The 21,028-nt window shown below is 42.1% G+C and overlaps 1 protein-coding gene across 1 annotated transcript in view; it reads left to right on the top strand.

The window, feature by feature from the left end:
- The window catches only part of LOC110492494 (harmonin), a 57,977-nt gene that overhangs the window by 2,292 nt on the left and 34,657 nt on the right, over positions 1-21,028 (top strand). The window contains exons 2-10 of the mRNA XM_090215232.1: positions 752-819; positions 2,334-2,477; positions 2,722-2,860; positions 3,442-3,550; positions 3,658-3,682; positions 3,954-4,011; positions 4,301-4,489; positions 19,144-19,203; positions 19,330-19,386. Coding sequence (XP_090071358.1) covers positions 752-819; positions 2,334-2,477; positions 2,722-2,860; positions 3,442-3,550; positions 3,658-3,682; positions 3,954-4,011; positions 4,301-4,489; positions 19,144-19,203; positions 19,330-19,386 — 849 coding nt within the window. The remainder of the gene's footprint in view (positions 1-751; positions 820-2,333; positions 2,478-2,721; positions 2,861-3,441; positions 3,551-3,657; positions 3,683-3,953; positions 4,012-4,300; positions 4,490-19,143; positions 19,204-19,329; positions 19,387-21,028) is intronic.

Genomic DNA, 21,028 nt, shown 5'->3' on the forward strand with positions numbered 1-21,028 from the left:
TAGTGAGAGGGTTCCTCCAGGAAACATTAAAGGTTCCCCCATAACCCATCAACTAACCAAAGGTGCAAATATGAACCTATTGACTGCAATGGTTCCTTGAGTCACCCCTAATTCTAAGAAATGATGGTGGAGGACTGCTTGTCACAGGGATGTACTGTAAGGTGACACTGCTCACCTCACTATTCCAAACCGCCCTCCAACCTCCACCCCTCCTTACCGCTCCCTTACTCCCCCTCCCTAGTCCGGTGGCATAAGTGTTTGTACCAGCCCACAGTCCTAGTAAGGGGAAGGGATCTAGAAAACAGGAAAGCTACCTGGCCTTCTACCTCCAGCAACACACAATAGAGATACTATTGATGCTAACGCTTTACAGGCACAGGCACACAAACGCAGCACTGACAAACATATACACAGGTTGGTGCCCACACGCGCACACACACTGAGGCACTGACACACAGCCGGATAGACAACCTTCCTTAATGAAGGAGATGGGGTATATTAATGACTGGCCTAAGCGCTTCCTCAAAACTTTTCTGCAGCAGTTCAGTCGCTACAAGGTAAGATTTACACACTGCTGTGCGCACACACACACACACAAACCTAGGGCTAAAGGGAATGCCCCCTGTTATGCTGAAAGGACCACAGTAGAGAGGGATGTGTCAGTGTAGAGCCCGCAGCCTTCCCTGGCAGCTGCTATCTTGTCTGTGATGATGAAGATGAGAGTGAGACTAAAGATGCCTTTGCTGTTTAGGTGGAGCTGCTCATTGACAATGAGGCTGAAAAGGATTACCTGTACGATGTCCTGCGGATGTATCACCAGTGAGTACCAGTGGTGTAAATTACTTAAGTAAAAATACTTTAAAGTACTACTTAAGTCGTTTTTTGGGGTGTCTGTACTTTGCTTTGCTATTTATATTTGTCACAACTTTTACTTCACTACATTCCTAAAAAAAATAATGTACTTTTTACTCCATACATTTTCCCTGACACCCAAAAGTACTCGTTACATTTTGAATGCTTAGCAGGACAGGAAAATGGTCCAATTCACACACTTATCAAAATAACATCCATGGTCATCCCTAATGCCTCTGATCTGGCGGACTCACTCAACACAAATGCTTAGTTTGTAAATAATTTTGGAGTGTGCCCATGGCTATTCATACTTTTAAAAAACTAAAAAAATTGTGCAGTCTGGTTTTCTTAATATAAAATAATTTGAAATTATTCATACTTTTACTTGTGATACTTAAGTATATTTGAGCAATTCTATGTACTTTTGATACTTATGTATATTTTAAAACCAAAACACTTTTAGACTTTTACTCAAGTAGTATTTCACTGGTTGACTTTCACTTTTACTCGAGTCATTTTCTATTAAGGTATCTTTATTTTTACTCAAGTATGACAATTGGGTACTTTTTCCACCGCTGGTGAGTACCACCATCTCTGTTTGACTTTCACTTCAGTTTAGTAATAAATTATTGACCTATTCTTTTTTTTTTCAGGATGACCAATTTTCTGACAATTTAACCTCCCTCAACTGATTTTCTCATCCTTTATTTGGGGAAGTGGATTGTTAGTGAGTCTGCCAGTACTTGAACAAAATTAAGATGGCCTTTTTTGTGTCACTTCTACTTCAACAAAAAAATGGAAAATGGTCTAGCAAACGCCTTGATTTCTCTCCAATTGCAGATTTACGTATAGGAGGATTAAGTCTCCTGTGTGTGTGTGTGTGTGTGTGTGTGTGTGTGTGTGCGTGTGTGCGTGCGTGCGTGCATGCTTGTGTGCGTATACAGGTGTATGGTGGGAGATAGGATTTCATTCAGGACTATGACGATAATGTGGACTGAATGGGGGTGAAGGGGAATTAGCGGTGCTGGTTTCCATGCGCTCTTTGTATGGAGCCAGAGACCTGAGACCCCATTGGTTAGACCCATGATCAGTTTTCCGCCGTGCTCCGCCAAGCCTGGCCAGCTATTCACTAAAGCCCTTTACTCGTTCATACACGAGTAAGGAGTGAAATGGCAAACGTTAATAATTCATAGTCATAGGTCATATGTTCCCATTGGAATTGGTAGGTTGATTGCACATTCTTGGAATCCTTGATGGCCCATAAGGCCATGGCGTTTATCATACCGTTCTGAACTAGTCATTCTGTGCGCTGCTTTGAGTCCCTTTGTCCTCATAATCATGTATGTCAACGATAGGAATGATAAAGAAAGGCATTCAAAACATCTCGCTCTCCCCTGAATGGCTGTGCAGTGTGCGCGTGTGTGCGTGCATGCGTGCGTGCGTGTTGAAGCTGTCCTTTGACCCTCGGCCCTCTCCCTCAGGTCCATGGAGCTGCCCGTGTTGGTGGGGGACCTGAAGCTGGTCATCAACGAGCCCAGCCGCCTGCCGCTGTTTGATGCCATCCGGCCCCTCATTCCCCTCAAACACCAGGTGGAGTACGACCTGCTCACCCCCAAGAGGTCACGGTGAGTGGAGGGGTCGCTGCCACCTACCAGGCTGGAGCCCATAGACTTTCAATAAGATGCACTTGTCTTATACCATGTAATTACTCTCTTAGTACTTATAGGCAACGAGAATGTACACCAATTTGATAACACAGAACTGATAACCCCTTCCTCCACCCTTTCCTGTCATCCCTCATCTAACCCCTTCTCCCTCTCCCCTCCTGTCTTCCCTTTCCTCCTCCCTCTCTCCATCCGGGTGGTGCAGTAAGCTGAAGGAGGTGCGTCTGGATCGTACTCATCCTGAGGGTCTGGGTCTGAGCGTGAGAGGGGGCCTGGAGTTCGGCTGTGGACTCTTCATCTCACAGATCGTCAAGGATGGACAGGCTGGAAACAGTGGCCTGCAGGTGTGTGGGTGTGTGTGTGTTTGTTTGCGTGCGTGTTTGTGTGTGCAGCACTTGTGCATGCATCGAATAAAGTCAACCCGAGGAACAAACCGTTTTGGTAAAAACACCCAGGAACTTTTTAAGTATCTTCCTGTCCTTCATCTCTTCCTGAAGCAATTTGCTCCTCAGTCACGACTCAGACTGATTGGATCTGCTTTTCCGTCAGTCTGTTGTAGTTATTCCCCTCAACCGGCGTGACAAGATGTCACACACTTCCATTAGCTCAATAACCGGTGACACAAATTGACACACAGCTACAGCCGAGGTGACACAGCCATCCTGTCTGGCATCTAGGAGAAAAAAAAACACTTCTGAGACTCATCCTTACCCAGTGAGCACAAGACGTTGACTTATTTTCAACCCAAAATATACGTATTTTCAACGTCATGTAGTACCAGTATGGAGGGTGGATGGGATGTGGTCAAATATCTAAAGAGAGGCAAACATACACTGTGAAACACAACACTCAGAAAAGTAGCCACACACTGTCACACTACATAAAAAGTGCTGGTCGTATCGTCTGACCTCTGTGTGACCTCCAGATGGGAGATGAGATTGTCCGCATCAATGGATACGCCATCTCTTCCTGTATCCACGAGGAAGTCATCAACCTCATCAAGACCAAGAAAATCGTGTCGCTCAAAGTCCGGCGTAAGTTAAACGAAATCCACCCAACCAATATACGCACTCAGCCTCATGTCAAATGCAAAAGTGAATATTCATAACTTACTTCAATTTTGATCCTTTTATTTGTGCAGAGGTTGGGATGATACCAGTGAAGAGGTAGGGCTGTTTCTCTCTTTGTTGGTATTGTATTTGACACCTTTCTGCTTTAGAAAAGACTGTGATCAAAATAAAACAAGAAATCCTGTCCTGGGCAAGGGGTATCCGGTGAGCACTGAGATGGTAGCTAGATTATTGATTGATGTATTTAATGTGCCAGGTGTTGCTCACAAAATCTTACTCAAGGGATCTTCCTGATCAAATAAAGCTGAAATAAATACATGAATGAATATAGAATCGGATTTATCCCACGCTTTCTGTTCTTCTCTAGTTCCACAGAGGAGCCTCTGAAGTGGCAGTTCGTGGACCAATTTGTGTCTGATTCTGGGGTGAGAATGAGATTCATTTTTCTTTGAGATTAAATATTCCCTCATATTCTTTGAAGTTTAACACCCTTTGGCCCTTCTTCATTCTCATTTTAGTAATTTAATAAACACTTATCCAGAGTGACCTACCAATAAGGAGGCAGAAAAAACAACACACTGTAATGCAACCACGGAATTGTACAATCTCTATTTTCTCTCTCTGCCCCCCCTCCCCTCCCCCCCCCTCTCTCTCTCTCTCTCTCTCTCTCTCTCTCTCTCTCTCTCTCTCTCTTTCTCTCTCGCTCTCTCTCAGGAGAAGAAGAGCAGTGTGGCAGGCCTGGCATCCATGGGAGGGAAGGAGATCAAGGAGAAGAAGGTGTTCCTGAGCCTGGTGGGCACCAAGGGCATGGGCGTCAGCATCTCCAGTGGCCCCACACAGAAGCCTGGCATCTACATCAGTAACGTCAAATCTGGATCCCTCGCTGCTGAAGTAGGACTGCAGGTAAGAGTTTGGCCCTGTCTAGCGTACTGTAAACCACTTTGTAATGAACATGTAGAAATGTATCACGATGACAACCAGTCAACACGTTGGGACCATACTTGCGAACAAATTTTTGTTCCCATTAGACAACCTGGCACATTTAGCCCTATGCTAGCCTGACCAGCTGGCAGTGATTATTTCCTGTAACAAATTTGGCATCAGTCTGTCAAATATCTTAGACTTTATATCCACCAAACAATGGCATTTCTTCAAATATATTTTAAACCTCAAAATTCAAGGTTTACTTTTGTTCCACTTGGAACAACTGTAGTGTTACAGTATTTCATCCTTGACTAGGCTGCTACCCACTGGGCACACCAGGTCATTTCAACGTGGATAATTGGGTAATAATATTTGGTTGAGACATTGATCAATCAACCTGCCGTATATTCACCCACTCAAAAAAATACAGTCAAAAGTTAGTTACATTTCTATTGTGTTATCGCTATGCTTTCCACCATCTAAAAGCACAACCAAATTCCAATGGAAAACAATGTCAGATATTTGGTTTAGTTGTCACCGAAATGTCTATCGCGATGCTTTCAACCATTTAAAATTACAGCAAAGTTGAAAGGGAATACACTGTCAGTCTTATGCATGCCATCTTGAACATTCACACTTTATATGATTACATAAGGAGAAATTACAGTAACCTCAAAATGTGGCCATGGATGTGCTACTTATTTTAAGGTTGAATGTTACGTTAGTTTGTAAGATAGCCTGCAGTTAAGGCTATTGACTGTCTTATAAAAGTAATATTGAAATGTGTTTGGTTGACAACGCAACCAAATATCAACTTATAAAGGAGAAGTACAGTGCATTCGGAAAGTATTCAGACCCGTTCACTTTTTCCACATTGTTATGTTAAAGCTTTATTCGAAAATTGATTAAATGAATGTTTTTCCTCATCAATCTACACACAATAGCCCATAATGACAAAGCAAAAACAGATTTTTCGAAAGCAAATAGAGTGCCTTGCGAAAGTATTCGGCCCCCTTGAACTTTGCGACCTTTTGCCACATTTCAGGCTTCAAACATAAAGATATAAAACTGTATTTTTTTGTGAAGAATCAACAACAAGTGGGACACAATCATGAAGTGGAATGACATTTATTGGATATTTCAAACTTTTTAAACAAATCAAAAACTGAAAAATTGGGTGTGCAAAATTATTCAGCCCCTTTACTTTCAGTGCAGCAAACTCTCTCCAGAAGTTCAGTGAGGATCTCTGAATGATCCAATGTTGACCTAAATGACTAATGATGATAAATACAATCCACCTGTGTGTAATCAAGTCTCCGTATAAATGCACCTGCACTGTGATAGTCTCAGAGGTCCGTTAAAAGCGCAGAGAGCATCATGAAGAACAAGGAACACACCAGGCAGGTCCGAGATACTGTTGTGAAGAAGTTTAAAGCCGGATTTGGATACAAAAAGATTTCCCAAGCTTTAAACATCCCAAGGAGCACTGAGCAAGCGATAATATTGAAATGGAAGGAGTATCAGACCACTGCAAATCTACCAAGACCTGGCCGTCCCTCTAAACTTTCAGCTCATACAAGGAGAAGACTGATCAGAGATGCAGCCAAGAGGCCCATGATCACTCTGGATGAACTGCAGAGATCTACAGCTGAGGTGGGAGACTCTGTCCATAGGACAACAATCAGTCGTATATTGCACAAATCTGGCCTTAATGGAAGAGTGGCAAGAAGAAAGCCATTTCTTAAAGATATCCATAAAAAGTGTCTTTTAAAGTTTGCCACAAGCCACCTGGGAGACACACCAAACATGTGGAAGAAGGTGCTCTGGTCAGATGAAACTAAAATTGAACTTTTTGGCAACAATGCAAAACGTTATGTTTGGCGTAAAAGCAACACAGCTGAACACACCATCCCCACTGTCAAACATGGTGGTGGCAGCATCATGGTTTGGGCCTGCTTTTCTTCAGCAGGGACAGGGAAGATGGTTAAAATTGATGGGAAGATGGATGGAGCCAAATACAGGACCATTCTGGAAGAAAACCTGATGGAGTCTGCAAAAGACCTGAGACTGGGACGGAGATTTGTCTTCCAACAAGACAATGATCCAAAACATAAGGCAAAATCTACAATGGAATGGTTCAAAAATAAACATATCCAGGTGTTAGAATGGCCAAGTCAAAGTCCAGACCTGAATCCAATCGAGAATCTGTGGAAAGAACTGAAAACTGCTGTTCACAAATGCTCTCCATCCAACCTCACTGAGCTCGAGCTGTTTTGCAAGCAGGAATGGGAAAAAAATTCAGTCTCTCGATGTGCAAAACTGATAGAGACATACCCCAAGCGACTTACAGCTGTAATCGCAGCAAAAGGTGGCGCTACAAAGTATTAACTTAAGGGGGCTGAATAATTTTGCACGCCCAATTTTTCAGTTTTTGATTTGTTAAAAAAGTTTGAAATATCCAATAAATGTCATTCCACTTCATGATTGTGTCCCACTTGTTGTTGATTCTTCACAAAAAAATACAGTTTTATATCTTTATGTTTGAAGCCTGAAATGTGGCAAAAGGTCGCAAAGTTCAAGGGGGCCGAATACTTTCGCAAGGCACTGTATATTAAACATAAAAATTATTCAGACCCTATACTCAGTGCATCTGTCTATGTAAGCTCCCACGGTTGACAGAATGTGCCGTGTGCAACTACATCAACAATTTTCATTGGCCGATGCGCATTTTGAGACGGAGAAAAAGTTTCAACTGAAAAGTATGGACCCATAGTGTTCTGTCAAGATCAATGAGAAATCTTCACTCGATTGGAAACCTTTTTCTGAACCATGTCTCAATATTGTGTGTGTTTGTGTCAAGATTCCATCTACAGTGCCTTCAGAAAGTATTCATACCCCTTGACTTATTCCACATTTTGTTGTGTTACAGCCTGAATTCAAAATAGATTAAATATAATTTCTTACCCATTGTATTAATTTATTTATTTAACCTTTATTTAACCAGGTTAGCCAGTTGAGAACAAGTTCTCATTTACAACTGCGACCTGGCCAAGATAAAGCAGTGCGACAAAAACAACAACACAGAGTTACACATGGCATAGACAAACGTACAGTCAATAACACAATAGAAAAATCTATATACAGTGCATGCAAATGTAGTAAGATTAGGGAGGTAAGGCAATAAATAGGCCATAGTGGCAAAATAATTACAATTTAGCAATTAAACACTGGAGTGATAGATGTGCAGATGATGATGTGCAAGTAGAGATACTGGGGTGCAAAAAATTAAATAATAATAACAGTATTGGGATGAGGTAGTTGGGTGGGCTATTTACAGATGGGCTGTGCACAGGTGCAGTGATTGGTAAGCTGCTCTGACAGCTGATGCTTATAGTTAGTGAGGGAGCTATAAGTCTCCAGCTTCAGTGACTTTTGCAGTTTGTTCCAGTCATTGGCAGCATAGAACTGGAAGGAAAGGCGGCCAAAGGAGGTGTTGGCCTTGTGGATGACCAGTGAAATATACCTGATGGAGTGCAGGCTACGGGTGGGTGTTGCTATGGTGACCAGTGAGCTGAGATAAGGCGGGGCTTTACCTAGCAAAGACTTATAGATGACCTGGAGCCAGTGGGTTTGGCAACGAATATGTAGCGAGGGCCAGCCAACGAGAGCATACAGGTTGCAGTAATGGGTAGTATATAGAGCTTCAGTGACAAAACGGATGGCACTGTGATAGACTACATCCAATTTGCTGAGTAGAGTGTTGGAGGCTATTTTGTAAAGACATCGCCGAAGTCAAGGATTGGTAGTATAGTCAGTTTTACGAGGGTATGTTTGGCGGCATGAGTGAAGGATGCTTTGTTGCGAAATAGGAAGCCGATTCTAGATTTAATTTTGATTGGAGATGCTTAATATGAAACTGGAAGGAGAGTTTACAGTCTAACCAGACACCTAGGTATTTGTAGTTGTACACATATTCAGAAGTCAGAACCGTCCAGAGTAGTGATGCTAGTCGGGCGGGCGGGTGCGGGCAGTGATCGGTTGAAGAGCATGCATTTATTTTTACTAGAGTTTAAGAGCAGTTGGAGGCCACGGAGGGAGTGTTGTATGGCATTGAAGCTCGACTGTAGGTCTGTTAACACAGTGTCCAAAGAAGGGCCAGATGTATACAGAATGGTGTCGTCTGCATAGAGGTGGATCAGAGAATCACCAGCAGCAAAGAGCGACATCATTGACATATACAGAGAAAAGAGTCGGCCCGAGAATTGAACCCTATGCCACCCCCATAGAGACTGCCAGAGGTCCGGACAACAGATTTGACACACTGAACTCTGTCTGAGAAGTAGTTGGTGAACCAGGCGAGGCAGTCATTTGAGAAACCAAGGCTATTGAGTCTGCCGATAAGAATGTGCTGATTGACAGATTCGAAAGCCTTGGCCAGGTCGATGAATACGGCTGCACAGTAATGTCTTTTATGTGGCTGACGTGCACCCATGACCAGCTCGGAAACCAGATTGCATAGCGGAGAAGGTACGGTGGGATTTAAAATGGTCGGGGATCTGTTTGTTAACTTGGCTTTCGAAGACTTTAGAAAGGCAGGGCAGGATGGATATAGGTCTGTAACAGTTTTGTTCTGGAGTGTCTCACCCTTTGAAGAGGTGGATGACTGCGGCAGCTTTCCAATCTTCAGCAGTCCCTGCTGCTGAAAAGCATCCCCATAGTATGATGCTGCCACCACCATGCTTCATGGTAGGGATGGTGTTAGACGGGTGATGAGCTGTGCCTTGTTTTCTCCAGGCATAATGCTTTGCATTCAGGCCAAAGAGTACAATTGTTTCTGTATGCTCTCAAAGTCTTTTTGCAAACTCCAGGCATGCTGTCATGTGCCTTTTTCTCAGGATTGGCTTCCGTTTCACCACTCTCCCATAAAGCCCAGATTGGTGAAGTGCTGTAGAGACTGTTGTAGTTCTGTCAGGTTCTCCCATCTCAGCCAAGGAACTCTGTAGTTCTGTCAGAGTGGTCATTGGGTTCTTGGTCACTACCTTGACCAAGGCCCTTTTTGCCTAGTTGCTCAGTTTGGTTGGACGGCCAGCTCTAGGCAGAGTCTGAGTAGTTCCATATTTTTTTCAATTTCCCACTGTGTTCCTGGAAACCTTCAACACTCTAGAAATAGTTTTATAGCCTTCCTCAGATATATGCCTCAGATATATGCCATATATGCCTCATCACAATTCTATCTCAGAGATCTACGTACAGTTCCTTGGACTTCATGGTATAGTTTCTGCTCTGACATGCACATGTCAACTGTGGGACTTTATATACTATACACAGGCGTGTTTCTTTCTAAATCATGTCAAAAACAATTGAATTGGTCCCAGGTGGACTCCAATCAAGTTGTAGTGACATCTCAAGGATGACCAATGGAAATTGGATGCACCTTATCTCAATTTAGAGTATCATAGCAAAGGGGTGTGAATACTTATTTGTATAAAATATTTATTTAGTTTGTTTTCAATACATTTGCAAAAATGTCTAAAAACATGTTTTCACTTTGTCATTATGGAGTATTGTGTGTAGATGGGTGAGAAAAAAATATATATATATATTTTTTTTAAACTCTGTTTATTAAGTTTTACACACACATACAAGACAACACAAAGCAATATAAATAATATACTCAACTAGAAAAAAATACAAATAAAAATACAAATAAAAAAATAGCTTTAAAGATACCATACTTTAGACAAGTTAAACACACCAGGCAGAAGGCTACAGAGGTTAAAGGGCAATCTATAGTACAGGGACAGAGCAAACATCTCACCATTGTTCCTGTAAACAGTCAAGGGATAAGGGTGGAGAAATGCTTTAAAATAAAGTTTACAATGCTTTAAAATAAAAAAAATAGAATGATTATTCATGTAGGCATGAACAAAATGTAAAAATAACTGGGAAAAACAAGCTCACACTTCAGTCTCTGCCCGGGCAAGATGAACAAGGCATCCATGGGTCACAATCAATAAGCACATGGACCTTAATGCCCCCCAGCAAAAACACAGAGAGAGGCTTCTCCAACCCTTAAGTTACAGGGGGGTCAAATACAGACTTATTTGAGCTTTAATTGGAATGCCATCAGAGGATGGACTGTTTAAAGTAAGACCGGAATGGAGCCCAAGCCTCATTAAACAGTTTGGGGTTCCCACGTGAATTTAATTAAATTTTTTCTAGTTTCAGAGAGCACAACACATCTCTCCCCCAATATTTATAAGATGGGGGAGCTGCCATCTTCCAGTTCTGTAGTATTAGCCGTCTAGCTAAAAGAGTTGTATAAGCAACAGTGTCCGACTGGATTCTTGATAGGGGGGTACCCATGGGCAGTACTCCAAAAAGGGCTGTAAGGGGAGACTATAACAGTGTCATATATATCAGAGAAACATTTAAATATTAATTCCCAGAAACCTGACAGTTTATGACAGCCCCAAAACATATGCAACAGTGTGGCTGGTTCCATTTTACATCTGACACAGGTAGGATCAAAATCAGAGAATATTCTTCCAAGTTTGGCCCCCGACCAGTGGATACGATGAACCACCTTGAATTGAATGAGGCTGTGTCTAGTGCTAAAAGAGCACGAGTGCACCCTGTGCAGCACAGATTCCCAGGCGTCTTCCCCAAGTTCCTCCCCCAAATCCTTTTCCCATCGAGTCTTTAAAGGCACCAAATAAGGGTTCTGTAAGTCATGAATGATTGCATATACATCTGAAATTGCGCCCCTAGGAAGCTTGTTCAACTCCAAGACGCTCTCTGTAGCTGTATTCGCAGGCCTATCTGGAAATCCAGATGTGTTAGCTCTGACAAAGTTTCTAGTCTGGAGATAGCGGAAAAAGTGGGATTGGGGGAGATTGAACTTTTCCTGCAGCTGAGAAAAAGAGGCAAATGTATCATCAAAGAATAATTGGGCTAGCGAGGAGAGGCCTAGTGAGTGCCAAATGCCAAAAGCCCCATCATTCAAAGATGGAGGAAATAAAATGTTCTGATTGATTGGGCCTGATAGAGAAAAGCCTCGGAGGCCAAAGGCTAAACGGAACTGATTCCACATTTTAAGAGACTGCTTTACAATTGGGTTGACACACCTTTTGCCTAGGGACACTGGGAGAGACGAGCACAACACAGAGGAAAGTGCTGCAGGTTTACACGATTCAGACTCCATCTAGGGCCAGTAGGATCAGTCTGCAGCCAGTACAGAAGGGCTCTGAAATTTGCAGCCCAGTAGTATGTCTGAAAATTAGGTAGAGCTAAACCCCCAAATGACCTAGGCTTCTGTAAATGTTTTCTACCAATCCGTGGTACAGTGCCTTGCGAAAGTATTCGGCCCCCTTGAACTTTGAGACCTTTTGCCACATTTCAGGCTTCAAACATAAAGATATAAAACTGTATTTTTTTGTGAAGAATCAACAACAAGTGGGACACAATCATGAAGTGGAACGACATTTATTGGATATTTCAAACTTTTTTAACAAATCAAAAACTGAAAAATTGGGCGTGCAAAATTATTCAGCCCCTTTACTTTCATTGCAGCAAACTCTCTCCAGAAGTTCAGTGAGGATCTCTGAATGATCCAATGTTGACCTAAATGACTAATGATGATAAATACAATCCACCTGTGTGTAATCAAGTCTCCGTATAAATGCACCTGCACTGTGATAGTCTCAGAGGTCCGTTAAAAGCGCAGAGAGCATCACGAAGAACAAGGAACACACCAGGCAGGTCCGAGATACTGTTGTGAAGAAGTTTAAAGCCGGATTTGGATACAAAAAGATTTCCCAAGCTTTAAACATCCCAAGGAGCACTGTGCAAGCGATAATATTGAAATGGAAGGAGTGTCAGACCACTGCAAATCTACCAAGACCTGGCCGTCCCTCTAAACTTTCAGCTCATACAAGGAGAAGACTGATCAGAGATGCAGCCAAGAGGCCCATGATCACTCTGGATGAACTGCAGAGATCTACAGCTGAGGTGGGAGACTCTGTCCATAGGACAACAATCAGTCGTATATTGCACAAATCTGGCCTTAATGGAAGAAAGCCATTTCTTAAAGATATCCATAAAAAGTGTCGTTTAAAGTTTGCCACAAGCCACCTGGGAGACACACCAAACATGTGGAAGAAGGTGCTCTGGTCAGATGAAACCAAAATTGAACTTTTTGGCAACAATGCAAAACGTTATGTTTGGCGTAAAAGCAACACAGCTGAACACACCATGCCCACTGTCAAACATGGTGGTGGCAGCATCATGGTTTGGGCCTGCTTTTCTTCAGCAGGGACAGGGAAGATGGTTAAAATTGATGGGAAGATGGATGGAGCCAAATACAGGACCATTCTGGAAGAAAACCTGATGGAGTCTGCAAAAGACCTGAGACTGGGACGGAGATTTGTCTTCCAACAAGACAATGATCCAAAACATAAAGCAAAATCTACAATGGAATGGTTCAAAAATAAACATATCCAGGTGTTAGAATTGCCAAGTCAAAGTCCAGACCTGAATCCAATCGAGAATCTGTGGAAAGAACTGAAAACTGCTGTTCACAAATGCTCTCCATCCAACCTCACTGAGCTCGAGCTGTTTCGCAAGGAGGATTGGGAAAAAATTTCAGTCTCTCGATGTGCAAAACTGATAGAGACATACCCCAAGCGACTTACAGCTGTAATCGCAGCAAAAGGTGGCGCTACAAAGTATTAACTTAAGGGGGCTGAATAATTTTGCACGCCCAATTTTTCAGTTTTTGATTTGTTTAAAAAGTTTGAAATATCCAATAAATGTCGTTCCACTTCATGATTGTGTCCCACTTGTTGTTGATTCTTCACAAAAAAATACAGTTTTATATCTTTATGTTTGAAGCCTGAAATGTGGCAAAAGGTCACAAAGTTCAAGGGGTCTGAATACTTTCGCAAGGCACTGTACCTTGCCATCCCAAATAAAATGCATGAATGTTTGATCCAGTGAAATAAAAAAAGATTTTTGAATAAAAATGGGTAAACATTGAAATAAATATAAAAATTTGGGCAACACATTCATTTTCATGACATTAATCCTTCTGATAAGAGAAAGGAGTAGCGAATTCCAAAAAGTAAAAGATTGTTTCAAACTGTCTGCTAGAGCAACAAAGTTTTCCTGAAACAAATTTGAATATTTCCTTGTCACTTTAACTCCCAAGTAGGTGAATTGATCCCGGACAATCCTAAACTGAGAACTTGTAGAAGAGCACTAAAGCAGCCTTGTTTACCGGAAAAAGCTCACTCTTGCCTAGATTCAGCTTGTACCCTGAGATTGATCCAAACTTTTTAAGAACAGATAGGGCACGTGGGAATGAGGTATCAGGGTTGGAGATAAACAAAAGGAGGTCGTCAGCATATAGCGAGACTTTCTGCTCCCAGCCCGCCCTGATTATACCTTGAATGGCATCATTAGTGTGTAGTGCAATGGCGAGAGGCTCGATTGCCAAAGCAAACAACAAGGGGGAGAGTGGACAACCCTGTCTGGATCCGCAGTGCAAGGGAAAATAGTCAGAGGACAAGTTATTAGTCCGTACAAAGCCATGGGGGAAAAATAAAGAATCTTTATCCACGCAATGAATTTGGGGTCAAAGCCAAATCTATAAAGGGCAGCTGTTAGGTAATCCCACTCAACGCGGTCAAGCGCTTTTTCGGCATCAAGTGAGACCACCACCTCCGGGTCCTCTGATGCTGGGGAGTACAGTATATTCATAAGGCACCTAATATTGAAAAATAAATGCCTATTTCTCACATAGCCAGTCTGGTCAGAGTGTATTACTTGGTGCAGCAAGCCTTCCATACGGATGGCTAAAAGCTTAGCTAGGATTTTGTAATCACAGTTTAAAAGCGAGATTGGGCGATAGGATCCACATTCCAGGGGGTCTTTGTTTTTCTTTTATAGTAATGAAATTGAAGCCTGATAAAGACTAGGCGGTAGCTTTGAAGTATTAAGGCACTCTGCAAATAGTCGAGACAAGAATGGGCAAAGCAGACCAGAAAACGTCCTGTAAAATTCGGTTGGAAAACCGTCTGGACCCGTTGATTTACCACTTTTCATTGCGGACACTGCTGTTGCAATCTCCTCAAGCGTAAATTATTCTTCTAGACAGTCATGGGAGTCTGTATCAATTAAAGGCATATTCAAGCCATTAAAGAAGGAGTCAATCAGCAAAGGGTCTTGAGTGGATTCAGAGGTGTATAGCGCAGAGTAAAATTGTTTGAATTGATCATTGATCTCTTTATGTATAACTGTGGTGGCACCAGACGGGGTCCTTATTTGTGGGATTAAACGTGAGGCCTCAGATTTACGGATCTGATGTGCAAGGAGTTTACTGGCCTTGTCACCTTGTTCATAGACTTTGTTTCGAGCTCGCAAGAGTAACTGTTCAGCTTGCCTGGTAGTAAGCTCATCAAATTCAGATTGGAGTAGTTGGCGCTCTTTATGCAGATCAGAGGAAGGATCCGTAGCATACTTCTCATCCAATGTGGCTATGGACTCGCTCAGGTCCCGAAGTCGCTGAGAGCGAACTCTGTTTTGGTTGGCTGTATAAGAAATAATTTGGCCACGTAGGTATGCTTTGAGAGACTCCCATATGGTAGAGCAGGACATACCTGGTGTTGAATTAGTTTCTAGGAATAAGGTGATTTCAGAATAAATGAAATTTACAAACTCCTTATCTGAGAGTAAAATGGGGTTGAGAAGCCATTGATAACACATAGGAGGTCGCTGGGGGAACTCTAGTTCAAGCACTAATGGTGAATGGTCAGAAATAACAATACTCTCGTAAGTACACTGCCGAAGGTTAGGCAGAAGTTTTTTGTCCAAAAAGAAGTAATCAATCCGGGAGTATGTTTGATGAACATGAGAATAAAAGGAATACTGTCTATCTGTAGGATGTAGGAAACGCCAGGCCTCAAACATAGCATATTTCTGAAGAAAGGATTGAATAAGTAGGGCACATTTAGATGGGCCTGTATTTGTTTGTGAGGACTTGTCAAGAACTGGGGACATTTTACAGTTGAAATCCCCCCCTAAAATCAACAAATGAGAATCTAAATTGGGAATAGCAGACAGAAAGGAAGAGATTAAACTTGTGTCATCCCAATTGGGAGCATAAACAGTAGCCAAAACAAGAGGGGTAGAAAACAGTTCACCGGTTAATATGACGTATCGTCCCTTAGGATCAGCAATACCCTCAGAAGCTACAAAGGGAGTAGCTTTATCAACCAGAAAAGCAGCACCTCTTGATTTACTATGAAAGTTTGAGTGGAACACTTGACCAACCCAGTCCTTACACATCCTAAAATGCTCACCAGTCCTCAAGTGAGTCTCTTGTAGAAATGCAATATTTGCATTCAAACCCTTTAAGCGTGTCAGCACCCTCTTACTCTTCACCGGGTTATTAACCCCTTTGGTGTTCCATGAAATGTACTTGATCGCATTATTTCGGCCCCTCTGGGCATTCCCGTTATTCAACCCTGTCATTAGAGCATAGAATGGAAAAGCAATGAGCGCCCAAAATCCCCAGAATAACTTGTCTCAGAGTAATAATGTACAGTGGTAGATGTTTGGAAAAAGTACAGGAAAAAAACTAAAAAGACAGAATGACAACATTAGAACTGAACAATTCAACCTCCCCCCATGCCAGACAATACCTCCCCAAACAAGGTACAAGCCTAAGCCTTCGCACAGTATGTCTGTGAGAGTGCGGTCTTAAAACTAAACCCACAGTCCCGCTCTTTAAAGTCGCGTTTTGTTAGTGGATCAAGCAGCAAAAAGAAAGATTTTTAGGTATTAAAATAAAAATAAAAAAGTGAATCCCTTGTGCAAACGGAATGACAAAAGCACCACCTGTAGATGTATATAATTATATTCCCAGTCTTATAACAGGCATTGAGAGAGAAAATAAATAAAATGTATAAAGGCTCTCAGCCAAAAATCTAATTTAAAGTAAGGAAATCGTAGTAAGACAATTAAAAATAATAGTAATTATAATAGCAGTCTAGTTGACACTGAGACAGCTTACAACCAATACCAAAAAACTATGTGTGACGCTCAAAACTTTAAAATTGAAGTGAGACCCCAAAAACCGTGTAGCTTCGGGAGACATTTACTGTTTACTGGGTCAATGCAAACGGATGCAGTAAACAAATAACCCAAAAATATTTTGAGTCACTGAGACACTGTGTAAACAAACTGAATAGGTGAGCGAGACAGCCTAGAAACTGTTAAGTAAAACCTTAATACAATTAAATTAAAGTGACTGAATGCTTGTAAGGCACGCACACTAGATGATCAAAACATTAGATCACGTCAAATAAGCCTGAATGGGTTCGCCAACTATACAAGACTAGCCTGTTATATCTAAACATAATTGCACCACAGGTGGGTTACTTACTATCCACAGTTTGCAAGCAACAGTTGCTGAACTGTGAGCATGTTCAAGACTTCTTGATGTGACGTTGAATGTGAGCCATAGCCTCATCCGGAGATTCAAATGTGTAGTCTTTACCCTCATGAGATCGCAGTCCATACTTCACACTTGGATGGTCCCGAAGTACTCGTTTGGCCTGTCCGAAAGCTGCGCGCTGCCTGGAAACAGTGGGGGAGTAGTTCTGGTAGATGGAGAAGCTCTTTCATTGAAAGCTCAGAGTGGTATTGCGGGCTCGTCGGAGGATCTCCATCTTCTCATGAAAAAAGTGCACTCGAAGAATTATGTCACGGGCCTCTCCCCATCCCGGGGCTTTGGGCCCGGGGACGCACACTTTACCCGGGGGTGCGGCTTGGCCTGGCTGTGCTGAAATGAACATTCTCGAGGCCATCAAACTACTACGCTCTGAGATAGTTGAAATGAAAACAGAGGTGCTGCAATCGTTGTAGTGTGTGACGCAGCTGTTGTTTTGAGTAATGTGATTGCTGGCACAGTCTCGTTGCGCAGGATGGTTAAATCTGCTTTTAAGGTATCAGAAACCTCCGGTATTCTGGCCTCAATCGTAGCAACCACCTCTGTTTTCATTTCAACTATCTCAGAGTGTAGTAGTTTGATGGCCTAGAGAATGTTCATTTCAGCACAGCCAGGCCAAGCCGCACCCCCGGGTAAAGTGTGCGTCCCCGGGCCCTCAGACTCAGAAGAGGGCGGTGATGAGAGCGGGTCTTGTAGGCCGGGTTTTCTCAAAGTCATGCTTTTTGCCTTATGTTTGGTCAACATGCTGACATTCGGAAGCAAAGTAGTCTTGATTTTTACGGAAAGGGATCACCAAATTAATATTTGAAAATAAATACGGTTCTGCTGCAAAATTCACATAAACCTTAAGAATACCACGGGAGCAAACGGAAAACACATCAGTCGCACATGGCGTCCCTCCTATCCCCCTGAAAAAATATATTTAATGAACTTTTTAGGGATAGACGTGCAGCACCCTGTGTCACTATCGCAGATTTTAGAGAAACAACAAATTTCTGTACATATAAGTGTCTTATATCGGTTGAAAGCTTCAATTCTTGTTAATATAACCAGACTGTCCAATTTACAGTAGCTATTACTGAGAAAAAAATGCCATGCTATTGTTTGAGGACAGCTCCTAACAGCAAAACACTTTTTTTTCACCGCGATAGGTTTGATAAATTCACCTCTGAAGGTGAAATGTGTACTTACATTCTGAAATCTTGTTCTGATTTATCATCCAAAGGGTCCCAGAGATAACATGAAGTGTCGTTTTGTTAGATAAAATCCTTTTTCATATCCCAAAAATGTCCATATAGCATGCACGGTCGATTTTGTATTTCCACTCGTTCAATTAGCAAAGAAAGGAATCTGTGAAAATCTAACCCTAAATATGGTTTCAACCAGTCAAATTACATTCAAATGTATTCCTCAGAGATCCTAGAACGTAACCAGACTTCACTATATCATTAGGAATGTAGTATTTCCTATAAGACACCAAATTTGGTCAGGGAGCGACTCCTTCATTAATACTGGAAAAGCTAAATCAAAGTCCAAGTATACAGATTTGATTATATTTTTTGCAGAATTCTTTTATGTAAATGCGTCCTTCACGATTTGCCCAAATGTACCTGGATGACTTCACACTAAATGTCATGTAGCTTGCACATACTTCAAGTTATCAGTCTGAAACTTTGCACATACACTGCTGGCCTCTTGCGGACACCATCGGAATTACAACCAGAGTGATGGCTAGATGTGGGACCTTTATGTTCCATTTCAAAGAAGGTGGTAGAAAATAAGTTGTTTTTTTCTTTATATTTTCTTCTACCAGATCTATTGTGTTATATTCTCCTACATTCAATGCACATTTCCACAAACTGCAAAGTGTTTCCTTTCAAATGATACCAAGAATATGCATATCCCCGCTTCAGGACCTGAGCTACAGGCAGTTAGATTAGGGTATGTCATTTTAGGTGAAAATTGAAAAAAGGAGGCTATCCCTAAGAAGTTTTAATGAAGGCACTGTATTTGGGTCCTAGTATGCCACAGTGTCCCAATGTGGAACCAAATAAAGTACTGAAATGTGTGTGTGTTTTTACATGGTTGGTATTATGGATTGTATTGTGTTTTGTGTTGGTAGATTGGTGACCAGATCGTGGAGGTGAACGGGGTGGAATTCACCAATCTGGACCACAAAGAGGTAGGACACATGAAATGCAGACAAAGGTTTGATACATCCAGAAAACTGTTTTGGTAAACAATGAATTTGCTTTGGAAAGTTTTGTTTTTATTGCTCAGTTAAGTTTAGTCTTTATTGCGTCTGCAGGCTGTAAGAGTTCTGAAGAGTAGCAGGAGTCTAACCATCACAGTTCTCACCGGCGCAGTAAGTACACCGCCAGGGCCTCCCCCACCCTCAAAACATTTTAGTGGCCCCCCGCTTGACATCGGAGAGAAAAAATGTAAGTACACTTCCTGCAATTCTGCAAGTTTTGCCATGGGGCTTAGAGAAAATGTTGCAGTTTTGAAGCAAGTTTTCTGCAATTATACACATTTTGCCATGGAGCGGAGAGAAGATTTAGCAATTTTAGAACTAATTGCATGCAACTCGACTCATTTTGCCATAGGGCAGAGATACAGTTTTGCACGTGTCCTGCGTGCTCAGTCTGTAATCTGATCGTGATTACTACAAGTTTTTATAGCTGGCTAGACTGATTTACCAATCTAAAAATGTTTTACTGACATAGGCTAAATTAGTGACTTTCAGGGACTGACATAACAAAAGAAAACCTGCTGATGCACAAACACATTTCGAAACTGCACCTTGTGTGTTCTACTACTCTAACTCTCAACACTAAATTGAGACTCCAACTAAATTTTGGGGGGTTCAGGGGACCCCTAGCGGCCGCGGGACCCTAAGAGGTTGCTTATGTCACTTATGCCTAGGGCCTTAACATTTCCCCAATTTATCTGCAGCCGAGTCTTACCTGATTTATTACTTTTACATGCTGACTAGACTCTGCCATCGCGAGCATGTTGATTTTGTCCGTTCATCCCAGACGCGATCAGGACACGCAGGTTGAAATATCAAAACAAACTATGAACCAACTATATTAATTTGGGGACCATTACCTAGCTTGCTGTTGCTAGATAATTTGTCCTGGGATATAAACATTGGGTTGTTATTTTACCTGAAATGCACAAGGTCCTTTTTTTTCTGGATCTTTGTAGAATTTTGACTCATTTTGAGTCACAAAATCATGTGTTCTCTAGTCCGACAATTATTCCATAGATAAAAGGGAAAACCTAGTTCATTTCCAGTGATCTCTCCTCCTTCGGTCTTGTTCTTCTTCTTCTGTGGACTTTATATGGAGGTTGGCAACCAACTTTAAGGTGCATTACCTCCACCAACTGGACTGGAGTGTGGCCCTCATTTTATCTTTTAATCACCCACGTGGGTATATGCTCCTAAAAGCCAGTGGAGATGGGAGGGGCGGGACTTGCAGCGCGTCAAGCATAAAAAATAGAACCAAGTTCTACTTTAGCACCTGGCTACGCAGATGCTCGTTGGCACCCTCGAGCAGTTTGGATTAAATTATTGAATAACATGTATGTGTACATTTATTTTGCAACGCGAGCGGTGTGTTCAGCATGTTAGTTCCTACTGGAGTCTCGCATACCCCTAGCAGTTTTGACAATTTTGGAAAATGTGAATAACTTCGATTTTTATCAATCTTTATCCAAGTTTACACTAGAGCCAAGTAAGCTTTATACCTGCACCACAGTTTACACAGGTAATGCAGAAGACAACAACATCTGCGTCAGTGGAGGCTGCTGCGGGGAGGACGGCTCATAATAATGGCTGGAACGGAGCAAATGGAATGGCATCAGACACGTGGAAACCGCGGGTTTGACGTATTTGATACCATTCCACTCATTTCGCTCCAGCCATTACCACGAGCCCCTCCTCCCCAATTAAGGTGCCACCAACCTCCTGTGATCTGCATTATATCCACCTACAGAGTAGG

The sequence above is a fragment of the Oncorhynchus mykiss genome, chromosome 2 (genome assembly GCF_057628025.1).
Source record: "Oncorhynchus mykiss isolate SJ-2025 chromosome 2, ASM5762802v1, whole genome shotgun sequence".
In the NCBI taxonomy this organism is placed as follows: Eukaryota; Metazoa; Chordata; class Actinopteri; order Salmoniformes; family Salmonidae; genus Oncorhynchus; species Oncorhynchus mykiss.